Source organism: Camelus dromedarius, chromosome 6, assembly GCF_036321535.1.
Source record: "Camelus dromedarius isolate mCamDro1 chromosome 6, mCamDro1.pat, whole genome shotgun sequence".
Lineage (NCBI taxonomy): Eukaryota > Metazoa > Chordata > Mammalia > Artiodactyla > Camelidae > Camelus > Camelus dromedarius.
In genome coordinates, this window is record NC_087441.1 from 52,076,265 (window position 1) to 52,094,796 (window position 18,532).

At 43.4% G+C, this 18,532-nt stretch overlaps 1 protein-coding gene across 3 annotated transcripts in view; it reads left to right on the plus strand.

The window, feature by feature from the left end:
• The first annotated feature begins 13,714 nt into the window (after nucleotides 1-13,714).
• FAXC (failed axon connections homolog, metaxin like GST domain containing) overlaps nucleotides 13,715-18,532 on the plus strand; it is a 57,907-nt gene continuing 53,089 nt past the window's right edge. Inside the window, exons 1-2 of one of the 3 annotated variants that reach the window (XM_031456064.2) lie at nucleotides 13,715-13,975; nucleotides 14,478-14,599. In XM_031456064.2, the coding sequence (XP_031311924.2) occupies nucleotides 14,493-14,599 (107 nt within the window). In that variant the 5' untranslated portion in view covers nucleotides 13,715-13,975; nucleotides 14,478-14,492. Of the gene's footprint in view, nucleotides 13,976-14,287; nucleotides 14,600-18,532 lie in introns of those variants that run through there. The other 2 variants (XM_031456066.2, XM_031456065.2) reach the window with 2 other exon arrangements.

Sequence of the window (18,532 nt, forward strand, 5' to 3'; positions counted from 1 at the left end):
ATTGGGTTCACTAGGCAAAAACTTTCCAAACAGCTTATCATTTGCTTGTTCTCAATGACATTGCAGGAGAGGAAACTGAAATTTTAACTTCAGTTGCTAATGTCTAATTAGGACTCTAAAAATCAGGAGTTCCTATTGCATTCCATTTAAAGTTTGATTCTTCGTCTGAATTCTAGTAGTTTTATTACCAAAGCAAAGCTGCTTCATTCTATCTGTTGGGGAAAAAGTGTTGGTATTAATCTAAATGTAAGACTGGAAACCATAAACTCTTAGGAGAAAATATAGGTGAAACACTCTGACATAAATTGTAGCAATATTTTTGGGGGGATCTGTGTCCTAAAGCAAACAAAAGTGAAAATAAACAAATGGGACCTAATTAAACTTAAAAGCTTTTGCATAGCAAAGGAAACCAGTAACAAAATGAAAATACAACCTACTGAATGGGATGAAATATTTCCAAATGATATAACCGATAGGGGGTTAATATCCAAAATACTTAAACAACTCACACAAGTCAGCATCATAAACACAAACTACCCAATTAAAAAATAGGCACATGAAAAGGTGTTCAACATTGCTAATCATTAGAGAAAGGCAAATGTAAACCACAATGAGATATCATCTCAGACCTGTAAGAATGGCTATCATCAAAAAGAACACAATTACAAATTTTGATGAGGATGTAGATAGAGAAAAGGGAACCCTGGTACGCTGTTGGTGGGAGTATGAATTGGTGCAGCCACTATGGAAAACAATATGCAGGTTCCTCAAAAAACCAAAAATAAAACTACCTTTTGATCCAGCAATTCTTCCTTCTGGGCATATATCCAAAGAAAATAAAAACACTAATTGAAAAAGATACATGCATCCCCATGTTCGTAGCAGTATTATTTACAATAGCCAAGATTTGGAAGCAACCTAAGTGTCCATCAACAGATGACTGGATAAAGGAGATGTGAGATATATATATATATATATAATATATATATATATATAAATATAAACAATGGAATACTATTTAGCCATAAAAAAGAAAGTTCTGCCAATTGTAACAACGTGGGTAGACCTAGAGGAAGACAAAGACTATATGATCTCACTTTATGCAGAATCTAAAAAATAAACTAGTGAATATAACAAAGCAAACAGATTCACAAATATAGAGAGCAAACTAGTGGTTACCAGTGGGGAGAGGGGAGGGGGTGGGGGTAAAATACAAGAGGTACAAGAGGTACAAATTACTACGTATAAAATAAGCAGCAAGAATATACAACACTGGGAATATAACCAATATTTTGTAAATAACTACAAATGGAGTATAAACTTTAAAAATTGTGAATCACTATTGTACACCTGAAACTTGTATAATAGTGTACATCAACTATACCTCAATAAAAACATTTTTATGTTTATGAAATCAAGTAAAAAGCAGTCCCCCAAACAAAGCACATTTATTTTCGAAAGAATACTCTAACTTTCAATTATTAAAAATATACATTGTTAAGTGATGGAAATTCAGGATGATTCAGTAATAGCAACTTCTGTGTTCCACTTGAATTCTTGTAAGATGAAGAGATGAAAATTTCATGCCTCTGTGCATAATCTAATTTGATCTTTCAGGCCAATTTCAACCAAGTTCCAGGGGAAATAGGCTCAGAAAGATACTACAAAGTTTTTTTTAATGTTTATTTGTAGAGTGAGGATTGCCTACTTGAAAAATTTTTATTTTGAGAATGACCTACTTTTAAAAAGCAGTAATTTAGCAATTAGGGCAATGGTAGGGAGTTTAATCTGCAAACCTTCCCTTAGGAACTCTGGGTTCATGAGAGTCCCCTGCAAGAAATAATGGTGGAAACTTTATAGCTGATAGTCCAGCAAAAGAGATTATAGACCTATCTTAGAACAAAATAGAGGGAGAAAGTGAATTTGCTGGGATCTGGTTTCCGGTGAGAGGAACAGCTGTGGGAAACTGGGCTATGACCTTGACCACTGAGTCCTTGTGGAGGGAGTCAGAGTGCTCAGTGGGGCTTTAATTATAAAAATGGCTAGACCATTTAAGGTTGGCTAAAAGGGCTATGTGCACCAGGAGAACAAAACTTTCAGCACTTAGCAATGAGTGGTGGTAGGAAGGGTCACAAGGCAAGGCAGATGGGGACAAGAGACAAGTGGTGTGGCTCTTTTCAAAACTTCTTTAGGGAACAATGGGATCCAGCACACATGCAAAACTCCCATAGAACCTGGAAGAGCCTTCTGGAAGTGGGATTGCAGAAGCTATCTTGGTGGGAAGACTAGAATAAAAAGCAATTGCAGTTGTTACTGAAGTTTTGATTTTTCCCAAAGTTGCTATGTTCTGGGGACAATATGTTATGCAGGCCTATAAAACATTGCGATATCCGTGTGTGCCATAGCTGTCCCAAAGACAAAACATCACCAAAGAATCATCTTTAATTCTTTTATTTTACATCTAGAAGTTTGTGTGAGGCACTAGAAACGTCACATTGTCTCCTCCCCTAAGTCACGCCTCAGTGCTCTCAAATGAAAATGTCAAGTTCGCTGCAACGTGATGTTAGGAAACTTCCTATTTTTTGATGATCATGTTTTGATTTGGAAGCAAGGGTGCCCTATGAGAAAGAAATTTAATTTAGCCTTAGGATATATCATTAAAAATACTATTTTCCAAAGTTAGGTTAGTTCTTCTCCCCTTCCACATCAGCCTGGTTATGTTGTTGGTTTGTAATACCCTCAGGCTCATATGTTACAGTTTACATTCCTTTTTGGGATCCCTCTCCCCCAAATCCTGGCTGATTTAAATGATTTACTTTTGGAGGACATGCCACTAACATGTTTCTAAAAATCAGAACTATATAAAAAGTTTGTATTCGGACACATGTCACTCCCCCATATGCCTTCTACTCTGTTCTGGTAACCTCCAGTCCTTCCACTCCATTCCCACTTACTCGCTGTCATAACCAATCTCATTACTGTTCTGGCTTAACGTGTATACGTGTCCATGTGTGTTTTGCACAAATGAACAATTATAAGCATATTTTCTTATTTCCTCTCTTGCTTTCATGAAAGCTAGCGAACTGTAAGTACTGCTCTGCACTTCGTCTCAAGTCTTATGTTGTCGTTTTCTGCTGTTGGGGCCCTTGCTCAGTTCTCCCTCCAGTCAAGAACATTCAAACCCTCTGGCCACCAGTCAGACCTCAGCCCACCTCCTCTGGGAAGATTCCTTTGACCCCTAGTTTGACAAGGGCAAATACTCCTTTTAACATTATATCATATTTCTCTTATTTATAGCACTTATCACAATTACAGGTTTAGATTTATTTGTGTGAATATTTGATTAGGATCTGTGTCATGCCAGCACCATATGCCTGGGACCATTGTTCTGTTTCATTCAGTCTTACATCCCCTGACCCAGCTGGATATATGTCTGTTGAATAAGAAAATGAATGAATGAATGAGGTGCTGCTAATATATTCCAACAAAATTCCAATAAAGTCAAGTAATTTGGACATCCAAGAGATTATTATAGGTTGTTTTAAAGTGTCAAAAGTGACACAAATGAACTTATTTACAAAACAGAAACAGACTCACAGACATAGGTAAGAAACTTGGTTACTGGGGAGGAAAGGGGGTGGAGAGGGATAAGTTTGGGAGTTTGGGATTTACAAATACTAACTACTATACATAAAACAGATAAGCAACAAGGTCCTACTGTACAGGACAGGGGACTATACTCAATATTTTGTAATACCCTATAATGAAAAAGAATATGAAAAAGAATACATATGTGTATAACTCAATCACTATGCCATACATCAGAAACTAACGCAACGTTGTAAACCAACTCTACTTCAATAAGAAAAGAATTCCTAAGCAATATGGGCCACTTACTATAATCTTTTGTGTTTACGGAGCGCCAGGCCCTGTGCTGAGTGCTAGGCATGCATTATCCCATGTAACCTTCATAACAGCCCTGTGAGGTCGGAAGTACCGTCCACTCCCTTTCACGGAGATGTTAAATGTGTTCAGCTTCACACAACCAGTAAGATGCAGACCCAGGCAGCCTGTGCACTACACTTTTATACTTGTACCCAGTGTCTGTGCCATTGTATGGTCATAGCAGAAGCATCCACACACACCTGGATTAGTATCACATATTTGAATTGTCTGTATGCAAGGTTGCATCTTCAGAAGCATTTCAATCAGAGTTTCGCAACGTCTAAAGTTTGAGCAATGTGCCTCAGTTCCCTTCATTGCCTCTCTATGACTAAAACAACTACATGCTACTAACTATAACTTATGAAAATGCTTTAAAGACCCTGAATAAAATTCCAGCCTTACTTTCCATATTAGAGTTACCGGTTTTGTTATTGTATTAATGATAAATTGAAGTAAAGTATTGAATTAAAATACCACACAATAAAAATATCTCAGTCAAGCAAAAAAAGTGAAAAATTCTGACATTGTTTGAAATGACTCTGATGTGTGCTAGGGATACTCACGAGGGCTTCTGTGCTACTGCAGATCTGGAATACATGACATTGAGAGGCACAAGCAAAGATTTAGAGACTGCTCAGTAACCAGGCACAGTGGCGAGTCATGCTTGTGAGAAATATTTCTTACACCTGAGTTGGTAAGGTCCCTGTAGTTCCATAAGAAATATTTGCATCATTACAGGCTTACAGAAGTAGGTCCAAAAATACAAGAATCCTAAGAAAATGTCAATGGAAAGTAAAGATAGAAAGAAAACCAAAGGAAAGAGTGTTAGCACAGCCAATACATAATTGCTTTTATTAAGTTACAATGTGACTCTATTAAAAGGGAGAGTCTTACTTGACTATTACTGATGAGACGCAAATAACATGCAAGTCTTCACTGTATCAAAAAAAAAAAATCCTGACACTGATGATTTGCATGAAATCAAGCAAAAGAATTTATTGTGAGTTCAATAAACCTCTTGTATCCCAACAAGAAAAGGATGCAGCACATATAAAAGAGCCACTGTCTAGGGGCTAAAAGGCACCAGTTGGATCTAAGGAAAAAATATGTTCTCAAGATGATGTGAGCAGAGCTGAGAATGGGGTTGTGGAGAGTTACAAGGTAAATATGGCCATGAGGTGTTCCCTCTTTGATAGATTTGAATCCTTGTTTCCTGTTGACAGATTGGAACTGATGGACATAGAGGTCACTGACATCATGTAAGATCTCCACTCGTCTTTCTGACTCTAAAACAGGCTCTGTATCTGGGGTCTTCAGATGGGCTTCTGAGGTTCCAGGAACCCCCGAAACAGGAAACGAAATTGTGTACGTGTTTGTATTTCTTTGCCGAGAATGTCCTATAGCTTTCATCCGAGTCTCAAAAGGATTCATGCCCCCCCAGAAAGGTTAAAGATGACTGTACTAAAATACTGCAGTGGGGAAATACAGTCTATTTGACAGAGTATGTCAGGAAAAGAAAAATACAGTCATGCTGTCTTCTGCCTATCTTTTGTAAAAGTGGACATGAAAGCTGACAAAAGTCGTGAAAGGCAAAAACTGGCACACGATTTGAATTGCCTCTTTTTGGTCATTCTTTTGATGTTAAATTGCAGAGACGTTCTGGGATTCTGTTTCTAGACCCAGTTTTGTCAGGATGGTTATGATGGAAGGCCAGTCTGGATTAATTATCAATCAGATTTATGCGATGTTTAAAGAATTTCAACTCATAAAAGAAGATTGATTTTAAATAGAGATAAATAGTTGGATTAGCCACCTCAGTAGATGGCTGGTTGGATGGTTGGCTGGATGAGAAGTTCTCAACCACAATGTTATCAAAAACCATAAGAGAATTGCTGCAGTGCAGCAGGCTATCCCAGCAGCCCAACTTCCTGCCCCATCCACCCCCACGCTGGCACATCCCACCAGATGGCACCCAGACCCACCACGCAGAGGCCAGGGCTTTGTTACTTCAGGCCTCTGCTTATTTACCTGGGCACCCACAGACCTGGCAGTTTTATACCCAGAACTTTCCCTGAGAACCAATCAATGGCAGCTGAAACTTAACTCTTTTAAAGGCAAATCTCTCTGTGCTCCTGAGATGACATGTTCTTCTCAGTCAATGTTCAGGCCTAGGTGACTGGCACCCCAGGGGCCTGCTGGGGCCAAATGTTTGTGACATTAAAGCCTGATAAGAATCCCTGCTATTCCTAGTCGTTGCCCAAGACTTAGACACCCGACCCTGACTCCTTTCTATGACCTCCCCCAAGACTGTTTCCTGAATCATCTTCCCTGGCTCTTCCTCCCACTACCCAGTTCTGCACTCTCCTGCTGCAGCCTCTATAAGCCCCGTCTGCATCGTCTGCATCGCAGTGTCCTTTACTTCCTCCATTAGCTGAAACCCAGCTTTCCTTTGAGGATGTGGTTTCACCTGGAGCCATTTTGAGAGATTTCACATTTTCTATGAACCTGGAGTAGAAACATGGGATTTGTGTCCTCTTTGCTCACTGCACTACTCATTTGGGGGGGGGGCAGTAATTAGGTCTATTTATTTATTTATTTTTAGAGGAGGTATCAGGGCTCGAACCCAGGACCTCATGCATGCCGAACAGGCACTCTACCACTTGAGCTATACCTTGCCCCTCCCACCCAACACTGCATTACTCTTGTGCAAAAGCTCTCATGTCTCCAACCTCAAGTCTAGCTCTCCTGTACCCTGCTTGCCCTTTATTGCCAGACCCCACTTCTGGCCACTCCCCTCAATCATGGTGTCTTTGTTCTTCTTCCCATCCCTAAGTCCTCCCATCTTCCTGAGTAACTCCAATGTCTATGTGGATGGTTTGCGTCCTACCTCAAAAGCAACAGGACCTTGTCTCTGGAGGCTTCTGCCTTCATGGTCACACCCAGCACTTGAGGTCACCTAGGAAGAACATCTGAAGTGATAGATTGGAATACTCCACTTAGAGAAGTTCTCTCTAAAACTATGATAGAAACCATGAAGCTGTAGAAGAAAAAATTGAAAAAAAGCAAGGTTGGGAAAATTTCTGCCAATTAATTTACAGGCAAAGAATTGTTTTTCTCAATTAGGACCTCATGTAAGTCAATAAAAAATACCAATAAGCCAGTTAAAGATGACCAATTCACAGAAAAGTTAACACAAATGTATCTTTCAAAAAATTGCTCTCAACTTCAACAAGTTTAAAACTACAATGAGCACTGTGTTCTCACTTACAAAGAGGAAAGATCAAAACACTTAAGAATATGTGTGATTAAGGTATGTATGAGGAAACAGACACTTTAAAAAATACTGAGAGTGTGTATTGCCTGCAATATGGCAATATCTATGACAGTTATAATGCGTGGCTCCTTTGACCCAGAAACCCCACTTCTATAAATATATATATATATATATATAAAATAATATAAATAAGTACATATAAACTCTCTCTCTATATATATATATAGCTTCTGTATTCTAGGCAGCTATAAAGAGAGGAAGGAAGGAAGGAAGGAAGATGCTTGGAAGTTCTATGTTGAAGATACAAAAGGAAAGAAAATAAACTGGGAGACAGGCAGTTAAATGATACGATTTGTATAAAAATAATTTAGAACAATACACATATACAAATACAAACACGTATATAGAAAATGCATTTTTAATGCATCGAACATCTCTGGGAATAAACACAGAAGCTGATGGCTGTATTTGCTTCTGGGAAGTGTTAAAAGGGAGAATGTATCTCTTAGAGTCCCAGCAGGAAACTAAAGACACAGGCAAACTGGATATTTTGAGAAGCATTTAATCAAAGGACTAGTCCACAAACAATAAATGCTGGAGAGAGTGTGGAGAGAGGGAACACCATACACTTGTTGGTGGGAATGCAACTGGTGCAGACTCTATGGACAACAGTATGGAGATTCCTTAAAAAACTAAAAATAAATTTACCGTATGATCCAGCAATCCCATTCCTGGGCATATAGCCAGAGGAAACTCTAATTTGGAAAGATCCCTATAACCTCAATGTTCCTAGCAGCACTATTTACAATAGCCAAGACAGAGAAGAAACCGAAGTGTCCATTGACAGATGACTGGATAAAGAAGTTGTGGTATATTTATACAGTGGAATACTACTCGGCCATAAAAAAGAATAAAATAATGCCATTTGCAACAACATGAGTGGACTAGGAGTGCATTATGTTTAGTGAAACAAGTCAGGGAGAGAAATAGTACATGATATCGCTTATATGTGGGATCTAAAAAATGATATAAATGAACTTAGTTATCAAACAGAGATAGACTCAGAGACAGAAAACAAACTTATGGTTACCAAAGGGGAAGGGGGGGGAAGGGATAAATTAGGAGTTTGTAATTACAAACTACTATATGTAAAATAGATAAACAAGGTCCTACTGTATAGCACAGGGAATTATATTCAGTATCTGTAATAACCTAAAGTGAAAAAGAATATGAAAAAAAGATATATATATGTATAGCTGAATCACTATGGTGTACACCAGAAACTAGCACAACATTGTAAATCAACTATAGCTCAATAAAAAATAAAAAAAATAATAAAAGGGCTATTTACCAAAGTGCAGAACCCCAGGGCTAGCAACAGCAGGAAGCCATTATCAGCCCTCCACTGAAGGAGAAATATGGAGACTTAGTTCCTGAAACACACAGAAGGAGCCCTGTGGAGAGAGACACAGCCTGGGGCAACTCTGCAGGAAAAGATACTAAGGGTTAGTCGTCATCCATTCTTCACTCCCATCCATTCCTCACTCCCCTCCAGTCCTCCGATCTCCATGGTGGGCGAGCTGTGGGAAGCGTGGGTGCGGTCAACCAGAAGCCCGAGTACAGGGACGTCTCGCTGTCCTTCACACGGGGCAGCCTCTGGGGCCAGGCACATCCGGAGGAGGGGGGAGGATAACCGGAGCAGAGACTGACTTTTCATTGCATTCTTCTCTGTAGCTCTTGAACATTGTACTGTGTTCACGTATTAATATTAAAAAGAATATATATAAACCCCTTTTAAAAGCCTGGAGAAATATTTATTCCCCTCTCCAACAACCAACCTTTGCTTCCTCCTTTCACAACCAAATTCATTGCAGGTGTTTCCTGCACTTACTATGCTGCCTTCACTTTTGAAGTCTGGCTTCTGACCCCCTGACACTTGAAAGTGCTTGTTCCCCCAGGTCAGTGATGTCCGCGCTACTGGCTAAATTCATTTGACTTGACTTGTTGGGAACATGGGATGCTATTGACCCCACCTCACAGTCTTGAGACACCCCCTTCCCTTGGCTTCTGCGGCCCCACACCTGTCCATCTTCCCTCCTGGCCTCTCTTTCCCTCTCGGTTTCCTGGATGGTTCCTCTCTTCCTCTGGCCATCCTCTGACTGTGATGTTCTCAGGGCTCTGTCCTCAGCCCCTCTCTCCTCTCGCTTAGCAGTCACCCTCACACTCTCTGGTCTACCCCCTTGCCTTTAGTGATCCCACCCATTGCAACCCCAGGCCAAATCTCTCTTCTAAACACACGCATTCAATTGCCATTGGGCATCTCCTCTTGGGCATTTGGTAGGCTATCTGTTATGGGCTGAACTGTGTCCCCTAAAATCTGTATGTTTAAGTCCTTACCCTCGGGACCTCAAAATGTGACTGTGTTTGGAGGTAGTGCCTTCAAAGGGGTAATTAAGGTAAAATGAGATCATTAGGGTGGCCATAATCCAATATGACTGAGGACCTTATAAGAAGAGGAGATTAGGAGACAAATGTACAGAGGAAAGACCATGTAGACACAGGCAGAAAATGGCCATTGTAAGCCAAGGAGAAATTAACCCTGACAGGACCTTGATCTTGGACAGCTGGCTCCAGAACTGGCCACCACAGACTGGTGGCTTAAATAAATTTTGTGTGCTCTTTACAGCAGCCCTGGCAAATGAACTCACCACCCAAGCTAAAAGTCTTCCAAACTTTCTCATGACCCATTTTCTCAATCGCCCCTCACTTATCTGAGCCTGGTTATTATCTGCGTATCTTTTCTCAGCGTCAAGTCAGCCTTGCAGAAAATGTTTTCTGAGAGTTGCATACTGATTAATAAAACGCCCAAGTCCAGTACATCAGAAAGTAGATAGGGACAGTCACCTTATGGTAACACGCTGGCTTCCAGCTATAATGTTGGATACCTGGGTAGGGTAGTATTAGATCTCTTCTCCACAAATCAAGCTGAGAAAGTAGAAGTTTTATGATAAAATTCAGGGTAACGTTATCAAGTAAATTGTTTATTTTGTGAATAATACAGAGATATTTTAATAAAATAGCATATTAAATTTAATTATATAAAACCAGCAATAATGCCAGCATCACATCCACTTACAACTACAGCAGCTAGATTTTAAATCTCTTAAGCTACATTTTGAAACACAAAGTATAACATTCTTGTGAAAAGTTTTCCAGGGGAAAAGAAACTTATAAAATATTTTCTTCATCTGTTCACGCTCTTTGTGTTGCTTCCTGAGAAAAGGTGCCATGGTATCACTAATCCCCCAGGGTACTCCTTCCCCACCTTCTCCTCCCAGCATCCTGCCCCTCCTCTCCTGCCCTGTGGCTTCCTCTCTCAGCTCTTAGCACTCAAACGTCAAATTAACCTCTCACAAGGATTATGCATTACTCTCTGTTCGAATGGCTTTTCTTGAGTCTCGATTCATTTTCTTTCCATTCCTGATTCTACTCCTGCCCCAGCCCTTTTATCTGTGTATCTGGTGTCCGAATTCAACAACAAATGGTCACTTGATTGGGTTGATTAGAAACCATCCAACATGAGGTGTTTCTTTTGGGCAGAGTTTTTGATCCGTCACATAAACTAGTGGTCTAAACTATTGTTCATCCAAGTGTGGTCTGGCTTCACCTGTATGCTTATTAGAAATGCAAAATCTCAGACCTCATGAGTCAGAATTTGCATGTTAACAAGATCCCCAGTGATTCACGTAACATTTGAGAAGTACTGATCTAATTGTCTCTTATTTGATCATTGTGACAGATTTCCAGATGATACATATACAAAGTTTGGGAAGCGCTGATTTAGTTGTCCCTTGTCACGTCACCACGGCCAGGCTGCAGAGTCACATGGCGCAGGCATAGCAACATCTGTGTAAGAAATTGTCTAAATCCACCTTTCTCAAAAGGTGGCAGCACAGTCAGCAGCGTTTGAGGTTTTGTAGCCATTGGGTTTAGATACGGTTCAGAATTGAGCCACAGACTGATGACCTAAAGAAGGAATATCATGGACAGTGCTTCAGCACTGGTACTTGGGGTGAAAGACATTGTAGGTGATGGACAACCAAAGGGCTGCTGGTGTGAGACACCGGGGTTTGAATTCTGGCTCTATCATTACTTAGCCCTGGAAACTGACTCAGTTAATTTACCTCTCTGAGCCTTAGTTTTCTCGTTTGTAAAATAGGAATGACAATAATTGTCTAACACAGGTTGTTTTGAAGAGTTACTGGAAAAAACATATCATTAGACCGACAGTTGTTCAATAACTCTTAGTCCCTTCTATTTTTGTCTTGAAATACCTCAATTGTTAGTAAAACAAAGATTTTGAAGAAGGAAAATAAGATGCCTCTAGCTTGGAGCTACGGTCCATGGTTATGATACTAAGGCAATCAGATTTGGTGGTGGTGGTGGGAGGGGTGGAGTAAAGTTGCCCGCTCTGGCTCCCAAGGTCTTCACACCCCATCACTAGCTGAAGGAGCCCTGCGACAGGCTCAGCTCCCTACATCTGCCCCCTGCGGGGCGGGAGGCCTGACAGACACTGCGGGTTGAACCTGGCATCTGGCTCCACACAGGGGCTTCTCAGGAGTCACTCTGAAGAAGCAGTCTGCTGAGCTCCTCGGTTACCCCAGGTCTGCTCCTCAGTTACCCTAGGCCTGCTCACTTGCTCTCTGCCGGGTAACAGCACTGCCACCCCTAGAGGGCTGAGGCCCTGCCCCGCGGTCCCTTCTCTCTGGGGCTGGATTGCAGCCCTTTGTGTGCAGCTTCTCCACGGAAGGCCCAACCTGATCTGGCTGAGATGTGCGTTGCTGCTGGGCCTTCACAGCTACAGCTGCTTTCCTGGTTTCCCCAGAGCTTTGTTCTGACATCTTCGTACCAAACTTTTCCCCAAGGAGTCTGTTAACTCCTTAGATACTACTCTGCCTCCTCTCACCTTTATACAAGACTGAATTCTAAGAATCTTCTCTCTTCTAGGCCATGGATCTAAAAGCTTGAGTTTAATCTGCAACAGATCATTTAAGATTATATTTTAGCTTCTCTATGGGGTTTTATTTTACCAACACCTGCTTCTTAAAGATGTTCAGTTCAAGATACCTTTGAACATTCAAGCCATACTTGACCCAAAGGCCAGATAGTGCTCAGCAATTATCTGATACTCCCAGGATGCAGCAGTGGCCACTGGCTTCCATGAGTGGGTGGAGTAGGTCTGCCTTGGAGTGGAATGCACTTTCTGGGATCCGAATATCAAACTTCATCTGGTTTCTAACTTGTTTTCTGGGCACAGAGTTTGCAGGGTTGATTCTCCTTTTTGCCTTCCATATTCCTCCACTCAAGGTAATAATTTATGCTCATCCTCATGGCTGGACATAGACACTCAGGCAAATAATTCGGTACCAAAAATCAGACAGATATTCTTTAAATATTGGCTCAACATTTAATGAGAGCAAAGGCTGAGCGCTGCGTGGGAAGGACACAGAGGACGAATGGAGAATCCCCCTCCAACCAGAGCATTTCTGCCCTGATCCCGAACCTGCCCACCCTTCTTCCTTTGCAGCCTCCTGGTCTCTCTCCCCAGAAGGCGGTCTGGTGACCACCTCTGTCTCTCCAGCAGGCCCTTGGGTTCCACTCTGCAATTTGCTCATGGAAGGTTCACTTCCAACCGCACACTCTGCTTCTCCCTGAGAGGTCCCGTAAACGTATACAGTAGTGTCTGGGGCCCTTCTTGTGGCTAGCCTCTCCCTGTATCTCGTTGCTGGGGGGCAACACGCCCGTATTTTATTAACCATATGACCACACTCACTGCCTGTCTAAAGGGCTAGTGTGGTCCGAGAAGTAGAAAGGAGGAGTCCCCCTTCACTGTAATCTCAGGTCGTTCACTCAGAAGCCTGGAGGGTTCCCATAGCCACTCTTTCACCTGAAGAGCGATAAACGCCCTACTTGATTTTTTTCAGTTCCTTCGAACAATTTTAAACTGTCCATGCTCTGGCTAAAACTTGTATGTACATCTTACACGTCTATGAAACAAGGTCCTATTCTTTGTACATATTTGTACAACTTTAAAAAATGAAGTTAAAAGGAAGAAAAATCGATCACACACACATTTCCTGCGCAGAAAAGGAAAGGGAAAACAACCAGAGCAATACGGCGCAGCCACGCGTTCCTGGTGATGGTTTCCAAGGGGAAAGACTGGACTTGGACCGGTCTGTCAAAGGGGATTTCTCTCTAGAGTACATTTTTGTTGTTATTTATCAAACCAGACTCTCTCCGTGAGCACATGGCCAAGCCTTAGGTAACTGCAAAGGAATAAGTGTTTTCATAAGTTATGCAAAGACACAGCGCTTTCCTGACAGCTAGAGAGAGGAGTGGAATTCCCGACCTTGCCCGGGCCCGGGTGTCCAGCCCCCGCGAGGGGCGGCGTTTCTGCCCGAGCTCCGCGCGGTCCCAGGTGAGTTCTGCGCGCGCCCCGCTCTCGCGCGGGCGGGAGGGGCTGGAGCGGAGGCGGAGGACGGGCCGGGGGGTGGGGTGGGGTGGGGGGACGAAGATCCGGGCCCCGACTGTAGCTTCCTCCGGGCGGAGCCGCATTTCCAGCCACCTCCGCAACCGAGCCGTTCCTGGCCGTGCCGCCTGGAGGCGCGGAGCCCGCCCGGCGCGCCCAGCCCCGCAGCTCCGGCCGGGGCGGAGGCCGCCGGACCGCGGAGATGCGGGGCGGGGGCAGGGCGCGGGGTAGGTGACTTTATCCCGCCTCTGTTTCCCTGCCCCGGGGAGCAATGACATCACGCGGCCTTCTCCAGGCGCCGACACAAAGAGCGGCGCGGAGAGGCCGCTGCGGGGGGAGCCGGCGGCCGCCGCTGCCGCCCAGGGCCCCGGGGCCCCGCCGGCCAGGCCCGCCACCCGCGGCCCGCGTCCTCCCTCCTCCTCCTCCTCCTCCTCCGCCGCCGCCGCCGCCGCCGCCGCCTCGGTCGCTGCCGCCCGCGCCGCCCGCGCCCCCAGCGCGCTGCTGAGCCCGCGCCCGGCCGCGCCGGCCCCTTCCCATGCGGGCGGCGCGGGCCCTGGGAGGGGCGCCCGCAGCCAGCCGCGCAGCATGCACTGGGGGGTTGGCTTTGCCTCGTCCAGGCCGTGCGTGGTGGATCTGAGCTGGAACCAGAGCGTCTCCTTCTTCGGCTGGTGGGCCGGGTCCGAGGAGCCCTTCTCCTTTTATGGGGACATCATCGCTTTCCCTTTGCAGGATTACGGTGGGATCATGGCAGGGCTGGGCTCCGATCCCTGGTGGAAGAAAACCCTTTACTTGACCGGGGGAGCTTTGCTGGCCGCAGCTGCGTATCTGCTCCACGAACTCCTGGTCATTAGGTGAGCCGGAGAGAGGGCCCCGCGCAGGGGCGCAGAGAAGGGCACCTGCCAGGGCAGGGCTGGCGCGAGGGGGGACCCGTGGCAGCCCCTCGGTCATGCCGCCCAAACGCCCGAGTCTTGTCCTTACCTTTCGCCAGAGGCAGTCCGTGGTTACCTGGCCGTGAGGGGCAGTTTGGAGTTGACAGGAGAATTACTGGTACTGGGAGGGAAGAACACTTGTCTCCCAATCATTTGGTGCTAAAAGCAAAATTCTCTGGATTGTTATGGAGCATAATCGTCTATTATGAAATGCCCTTAGGAAGATCCTAAATGCAGTGTATTTGCAACCGTAGAATTAGGCCTTGTAGAAATACTAAGTTACATTTTTGTGAAATACCCTCTTTGTTTATAGATGACAACGCTGTAATATTAACTTCTAACCTTATCTTATACTTAAAGGTTAGTTCTCCTCTATCCCTTCCCAAGTGTCAACATCATCAAAAGGCTGAAATTGCAAAAGCTCCGGAGACCCCTGGGTCCCTGTTCGGGGTGCATGGCGGAGTGTAGTGGTGTGCGGTTTTGATGCAGCCTTAACCTGGTTATCTGCTAATGTGGTACTTAAAGCTAAGCACCATCTTCAGGCTTAAATGCCATTGTTGTGTGAACAGTAGGAAATCCGAGGACACGACTAGCACATGGGCGTGCACGGGAGTTGCCCGGTGCTGGTGCCGTAAACAGTTGCATCTGCTGCCTGCCGCAAAATGTTTACAGGATTGACTTGGAGATACCAGAAAATGGAGGCCCCTGCTGTTGGTACATCCAGCCGGACAGGAGATCTTTGTTTCACCAGGATAGTACCACAGGCTGCTGGGACCGGTGGTTTGGCTAATTGAAACGTCAGTTTATGGTCAAAATTAACATGCATTTGAGCCCTCTGTCACTGGGAGATGACCAGGAAAGAGCAGATTTCAATAGCTCAGAATGACCCTCTTGGCCAGTATTTTCTGAAGAGTGAAAAATGTATCTACACTGCATTTTTCCAGTGGGGGAATCCTACACAATAGTTTTATAAGCAAAGACAGTGATAGGTGACCTTTAGCAGGCCTGCAGGGATTCCAGGAGGACATTGTGACAGCCTAACAGGTATTTTGAATATTCCTAGTCTCTGAGAGGGTGGGACTCATTTAGGTCTGGGCAAATGTATTGGCTTTCCTATTACTGAGCCGTAATTGAGAAGTTTTATTTTAAGCTTACCACTGAATTCTCTTCCTTAGTAGTGTCTTGAGTCTAGTTGAAACAGATTTTTAAAATTCAAATGAATTATTTCTCTAGATTATTTTATAGTTTTGTTAGGTTTAGAACTCTATTTCAAGTAAGGTTTCAAGCTATATGAAAAACAAAGATATTTGTGCAGTTGTTCCCAGTTATATTCCAGTCCAAAGCCTTTTGAAGATCAGGAACCATGTGGCTTCTCACCAGTTCTTCCACTTGGTGGAGGGAGTGAAGGCACAGCTTCACAGGACTGAGTCTAAACCTTGCTTAAACGACCTTGAGGAAATGGGGAGGGGGCAGCTCAGGGCCTACCCTGGGAAGAGGCCACGCCCTAGTAGGTGTGGTCCCTGCACAGAGAAGAGTCCTCTGCCCACTTGGATACTTATTTGGATTACAGTTTATCCACCTATATTTCTTGACAGGTGTTTAAGTTGAGTTGGGAAACCCTATTGTAATGCAAATAAAAAAATGCCTGTCCACTTTTGAGCCTTTAGTTGGGGCTCAGCGTAGAAGTGCTTTACCAACGCAATTGCATTATTCCTGGTGGGATGCTTGATCTCATGTCTTAAATGAGGAAGTTTTGGTAGCCCAAGATCACACAGGAAGAGTAGTAGGATCAAATCTGGGAACGTGTGTCTGTGGAGCCCGCATTTCTTATCCCTTCTTCCTGATTCCGGAATAAGTTTTGATGGAGGAGAAGAAGCGGAGTGTGGAGAGCTGGGGCACCGCTCAGGGAAGACAGACCTGTGGCAGGGACCTGAGTTTTTGACAGCCTCCAGGGGCACAGAGGGATAGGGGAAGGAGACCCAGGGAGGTCGGGTACTGAGATTCAGAGGTTACAGGATAGTGGCCTGCACTTGAGTGAAAGCTAAGTTTCAGTTGCCTGTGTGGTTTAGGCAAAAACACAAAACGATCTGAACTATGTGGGATGGAAGGTGCCCCTTGAAATGGCTACACTGTCTGAGTTCACTGGCGATCGTGGGCTTCAGCACTGTACTTGGATTTTCTGCTGCATAGACTTAACCTTAATCTATGGGTACATCTCCAGAGTGGAAGGCAAGTTGACACGTGAGAATTATTTAAGAAGTTTGATTAATGAGTATAACCAAAGTAAGTCTTTTGGATTTTATCCATATTTTTCCCTTCACAGTATTTTTAAAGAAATATAATCCCAAACCTCCACTTTATTCTCCCCAAGAGGAGAGAGCCTTGCAGCACTCTTAAATTCTGTCTAGCATTCAGAAATGTAGTATTTGTAAATTGACCCAGGAATGACTTGTTATGCATAGCTTGTTTGGCACACCGGCTCATCCTGTCCTAGAAAACTTAGGGAATCAGAGCAGCCCGTGGGTCATGTGATCTTTGAACTAATAGCCCCGCAGCTATATACAGAGACATGGTCATCTGTGAGATCCTTCACTGTGGGAATAGGGGCCAGTCTGCTGCTCCACAGGTGTTCTTACACACTCCTCATTATAACAGCACTTTATATAAAGTATAGTGTTCAGGAAACAGATCACCTGCTCTGCTGATCCTTAGTTAGAGAGAGTTTCCTGACATGTGGGGAGAGCTCTGGGGCTAGATTGGGTTCAGATTTACTCTGCTGTTAACCAACCATGTAACCTTGGACCTAAGAGTAAGCTTGGCTACTCAGTTTTCTCATCTGTGAAATGGGGATAATAACAGTAGGCTTCCTCAGAGACTGATTGTGTGAGTTAACACATGTGAGATGCTTAGCACAGAGTTTGACATTATAGTAAGCGTGCAATAAAAGTTGGCTATCATTAGCTACTATAGACTTTCATCAGAAAGTTCCAGGTTTGAGTGGTCTGAGCCCAACTGGCTGCCTTAATAAAAGTACTGAAGATTTGCCCATTTTGGTGTAGCTGAAGTGCTTAAGAACTTGGGAACTGGAGTTAAGAATGACTTGGTCTTTTTATTTTTATTTTTTAACATTTTTTATTGATTTATAATCATTTTACAAGAGAATAACTTGGTCTTAAATTGATATTCTTTGGGCAAGTTACTTAGCCTCTCTGAGCTTCAGTTTCCTTGTCTATTGTAAAATATAAGTAGGGTATAATATACTAATTTTAAACTATAACAATATCCACTCTGTAGTGCTACTGTCAATATGAAATGATTTAATACGTATGGTGTACACAGAGTCATTGGCATATGCTGGTCACATCCATTCTTATGTCAGGGCCCAAGTTCACCTTCAGAATTAGATTGCTCTGGCCAATGGAGAAAGGGATTTTACATTTATCTCCTCTCCTTTCAGTTCTTAAATTTTTGCCTGGCTAATTTACATGAAAATACCGCTCTGACGTGAATTACTTGACTGGACAAAATCTGTTGTCAAATCTACAGTTTGCACTTTTTAGGAACATAGTCTAAATGGCTTCTTTACTTTTAATATCTGACCTCTCAAACACTTCATCTAAGTGAAAACTTTTGTTTTATAGCAAGTCTTGTCCAAAGGCAGCAAATATTTTTATTCTTTTGACCAATTTTTTTCAAAATGAGTCATTCTTAACTCTTTAAGTGGAAAGGGCACTCTCGTGGTAAACTTCTCCAAAAGACTTTGTCTTACTGAGCGGAGCTTCCGCAGTAAGTGAGCATCGTGTGACGATGACACGAAGAACTTGCCCTTGTCTACTTGGGTAGAAGTACTTGTGG